The sequence below is a fragment of the Eumetopias jubatus genome, unplaced genomic scaffold (genome assembly GCF_037043125.1).
Source record: "Eumetopias jubatus isolate StellerSeaLion01/CBP00866 unplaced genomic scaffold, mEumJub1_p1.0 scaffold_1, whole genome shotgun sequence".
NCBI classification, from domain to species: Eukaryota; Metazoa; Chordata; class Mammalia; order Carnivora; family Otariidae; genus Eumetopias; species Eumetopias jubatus.
Window position 1 is genome coordinate 45720891 of NW_028274807.1, and position 4895 is coordinate 45725785.

General features: G+C 35.8%; 1 protein-coding gene across 1 annotated transcript; it reads left to right on the forward strand.

Annotated features, from left to right (window-relative positions):
* Nucleotides 1–1266: 1266 nt before the first annotated feature.
* On the forward strand, nucleotides 1267–2202 carry LOC114221081 (olfactory receptor 5H2-like). Its single transcript, XM_028119202.1, has one exon. The coding sequence runs from the start codon at nucleotides 1276–1278 to the stop codon at nucleotides 2200–2202; it is 927 nt and encodes a 308-aa protein (XP_027975003.1). The 5' UTR covers nucleotides 1267–1275.
* The last annotated feature ends 2693 nt before the right edge of the window (nucleotides 2203–4895 follow it).

A 4895-nucleotide genomic window follows, 5' to 3' on the forward strand; every position in this document is an offset into this window, starting at 1 on the left:
TCTCCCACTCTCCTTCACCCATTCTGCAAATCCTTCTACCTCTTACCTCTCTGGCAAACAAGTTGTTCTCTGTATTTATAGGTCTGATTCTGCTCTTTGTTTGTTATTCATTTTTTTTAGACTCCACATATGAATGAAATCATATGGTATTTGTCTTTCTCATTCTGATTTATTTCATTTAATGTAGTAGCCTGTAATAGCCTATTGTGTCAAATGGCATGATCTTATCCTTTTTATTTATAGCTGCATAAGCAGCTATAAATAATAAAAAAATAAAAATATATATATAAACACACACACAGACAACATCTTGCATATGCATTTGTCTATAGATAGACACTTAGGTTGCTTCCATATATTGGTCATTCTAAATAGGATGCAGTAAATGTAGGGGTACATGTAACTTTCAAATTAGTGTTTTCATTTTCTTTGAGTAAATGAAAATCTACCCAATCACCAAGTGTCTCCTCTATTCTTCACTGACCTCCCCTTCGCCTCCAATGTGTCACAGAAGTGGTGTCTCTACATTCTGAACTCTTCCATCTCTCTTTTCATCTTCCCCATCAATCCCAATGTCATTTTACCCATGGACAAGCCATGTGACACATATTTGAATCACTTGGGAAGCAAGTGTAAAATGCAGATTATTAGATTTCATTCTTGACCCACTAAATCTAATTCTAAAGAAAGCCTCACGAACTATATTTTGTACAAAGTTCCTCAGAGAATTCCAAGTTTGAGAACCAGTGGACCGTAATAACATCTTCCTGTCTAGTATTCATGACCCGACTTCACCTCCCTGCAGCCTATTTTCTACACTACTATATATTCATTTAAAAAAATCTTACAGCGCCACTCTTTTTTTCAGTGCGTGCTTCTTCCCTGATGAACAATGTTCAAGATCCTTCACATGCTATTCAACTCATTTTATTGCCCAGGTTCTTCAAGCTTCTTTCCCCTTCATCCTACATCCATGTCCTAGATACAGAATTTCCCTTTCATATTCAATCCTATCCCATAAATTTAGCATTTACATACAATGTATTTCATTTTCCCAATTCTGTTCATTGTGGAACATTTTAAAAATTGAAATAATTGCATTTATTTCCAAGCCCCCCAAACAATTCCGTCTATTACAGAGGTAACACATAAAATTGAGGGGGTATTTCTGAGGTGCATAATTTTATTTCAACTCTCCTCCCTATATTTCATGTTATAAATTGAATGACTTTTTGTTTTCATTTAATTTCATTTCAGGCAATACCCAGTGAGGACATGGAAAAAGAAAATGCTACATTGCTGACAGAATTGATTCTCACAGGACTCACATATGAACCACAGTGGCAAATCCCCCTGTTCCTGTTGTTCTTGGTTATCTATCTTCTCACTATTATGGGCAACCTTGGTCTGATTGCTCTCATATGGAATGACTGTCAGCTTCACATCCCCATGTACTTATTCCTTGGGAATTTGGCATTTGTGGATGCTTGGTTATCATCCACAGTATCCCGCAAGATGCTGGTCAACTTCTTTGCCAAGAGCAAGATGATCCCTCTCTCTGAATGCATGATACAGTTTTTTTCCTTTGCAATCAGTGTAACCACAGAATGTTTTCTGTTGGCAACGATAGCATATGATCGTTATGTGGCCATATGCAAACCATTACTTTATCCAGTGATTATGTCCAATGCACTATGCATCCAGCTGATACTTTTGTCATTTTTAGGTGGCCTTCTTCATGCCATGATTCATAGTTCTTTACTTAGATTAACCTTCTGCAATTCCATCATAGTACATCACTTTTACTGTGATATTATACCATTATTTAAGATTTCTTGTACTGACCCTTCTATTAATTATCTGATAGTATTTATTTTCTCTGGGTCAATACAAGTCTTTACCATTTTGACTGTTCTTGTCTCTTACACATTAGCTCTCTTTACAATCTTAAAAAAGAAGTCTCTGCAAGGCATAAGGAAAGCCTTCTCCACCTGTGGAGCCCATCTCTTACCTGTCTCCTTATACTACGGCCCCCTTCTCTACATGTATGTGCGCCCTAGATCTGCACAGGCAGATGATCAAGATATGACGGACTCTCTATTTTACACTATTATAATTCCCGTGTTAAACCCAATGATTTATAGCCTGAGAAATAAGAAAGTCATAGATTCACTGAGAAAAATGTTAAAGAGAAATCCTTAGTATTCATAGAACATCTGTTCTTCTTCCATTAGAATATCAAGAAATTGTGCGAATTAGATGTTGCTATGTGTTGATTAGTGTTCAAAGGTTTTGGCAGTTATAATTGCCCTAACATTCAAATGACTTAAGGTGGGACTACAAATAACCATTTTTTTTAAAGATTTTATTTACTTATTTATTTGAGAGAGAGAATGAGAGAAAGAGAGAGAGTTCATGAAAGGAGGGAGGGTCAGAGGGAGAGGCAGACTCCCTGCTGAGCAGGGAGCCTGATGTGGGACTAGATCCGGGACTCCAGGATCATGACCTGGGCTGAAGGCAGATGCTTAACCAACTGAGCCAACCAGGCGCCCCCAAATAACCATGTTAAATATATGTATATATTATTGAAAAACAGAGAATTTTATTCAAGTTTTCTTCATGTCATACTAAAATAATTAAGAAAAATATTTTACATGTTTTAATGTTTTGAACGTGACTTCATAAATGCATTAAACACTGTAATAGTGTAATTCCTCTGAAAAAAATTGGAATATGAGTCTTTTACAGACATATAGTTGTGTGGTTTGAAGCCTCACATCACATTTCACTCCACAGTGGGGTCAGGTTTGTGTTTGAGTGAACAGAGGCAAAAAAATATAACGAGTGATCCAATTTTAGTCTACCCCTGTCCTTCCTCTCACCACTGGTTCCATATACAGCCCTACTGATACCTCTAAGGGTCATCCACTAAAACTACGCACGCCAGTCATTTGTTATATTCTTGTTACTTCTACACCCTGTTGATATTCCTTTATTTCGCAAACATTTCTGTCAAACTCTTCTTCATGAACAGAAGTCTAAGTAATATCCCTCTTGAATAGATTTACAAGGATTGTCATATTTACCCGATTATGTGTATATATAACATACGTATCTAGAACTCTATATATGAATATGTATATATTTAATGTCCATGTATATGAATGGATTACATAAACACATCCACATCTATATATATATCTATATGTATATTACCCTGCATTTGTGAATCTGGCAGTATTTGAGGTACTTCCCAATAAAATCTTGATTTGACTCTGAAGTCTCTTTCCTCACAATTCTTCTACTGGACCCTGTGTTTTACCCCAAATAACTTACTGAAAGCCTTCTGGACACCTTCTTTTGATATATGTTCTTGTTCATATGGTTTCTCCACATAGAATGCTTCCTCAAGTGTGCCTATTTTCACGTACAATTGAAATGGTGTCCTTTCTTCAAGGTCATTCTTAAATGTTCCAGCTTCCTTGATGCATGTCCAGATTACATTGAAAAAGATAAAAATGCTCACTCATTTGAAACACTGAATATTTTATTTATTCTTTTAGGCCACTAATGGCCATATGCAATACTGAGTTTTCATCTGTAAGCTTTTTTATTTTATTTATTTTTACTTTTTTAAAGTTTTTATTTTAATCACCCAGTGCTCATTTTAAGTACACTCCTCAATTCCCATCACTTATCTTACCTACCTCCCCTCCCCCAACCACCTCCTCTCTGGTAACCATGAGTTTGTTCTCACTAGTTATTAACAGTCTATTTCTTAGTTTGTCCCTCTCACTCTCTTCCCCCTCCACCCTTTGCTTGTTTGGTCTGTTTCTTAAATTTCACATATGAGTGAAGTCATATGGTATTTGTCTTTCTCTGACTTATTCCACTTATCATTATATGCTCTAGCACCATCCATGTCCTTGAAATGGCAAGATTTCATTCTTTTTGATGTTTGAATAATATTCCATTGTATATCTATATCTATATATATATATATCAATATACCACAACTTCTTTATCCATTCATCGATTGATGGACACTTGGGCCACTTCCATATCTTGGCTATTGTAAATAATGCCCTTACGAACATAGGGGTGCCTGTATCCCTTTGAATTAGTGTTTTGTTTTCTTTGAGTAAATACCCAGTAGTGCACTTGCTGGATCATATGGCATTTCTATTTTTAACTTTTTGAGAACGTTCCAAACTCTTTTCCACAGTACTATACCAGTTTGCAGTCCCTACCCACCCCCAACAGTGTAAGAGGGTTCCTTTTTCTCCACATATTCACCAACACTTGTTTTTTGTTTTTTATTTTTTATTTTAGCCATTCTGACAGGTGTGAAGTCATATCTCATCATGGTTTTGATTTGCATTTTGCTGATGAATAATGATTGAGAGCCTTTTCATGTGTCTGTTGGCTATCTGTATGTCTTTTTTGGGAAAATGGCTGTTCATGTCTTCTGCCCATTTTTTGATTGGATTATTTGTTTTTTGGTTGTTGAGTGTAAAAATTCTTTATATATTTTGGAAACTAACTCTGTATTTGATGTGTCATTTGCAAATATCTTCTCCCATTCTTTTGGCTGCCTTTTAGTTATGTTGATTGTTTCCTTTCCTGTACAGAAGCTTTTTATTTTGATATAGTCTCTCTAGTTTAATCTTGTTTTTGTTTCTCTTGGCTCAGGGAACCTATCTAGAAGAAAGTTGCTACAGCCTATGTCAGAGAAATTACTGCGTGTGTTCTCTTCTATGATTTTTATGGTTTCAGGTCTCACATTTAGGTCTTTAGTCCATTTTGAATTTATTTTTGTGTGTGGTGTAAGAAAAAGGTCCAGTTTCATTCTTTTGCATGTTTCTGTCCAGTTTCCCAACACCATTTGTTGAAAA

Bases quoted from the DNA above. Each gene is read 5' to 3' on its own strand.
- LOC114221081 (XM_028119202.1), top strand. From the start codon at position 1,276: ATGGAAAAAGAAAATGCTACATTGCTGACAGAATTGATTCTCACAGGA.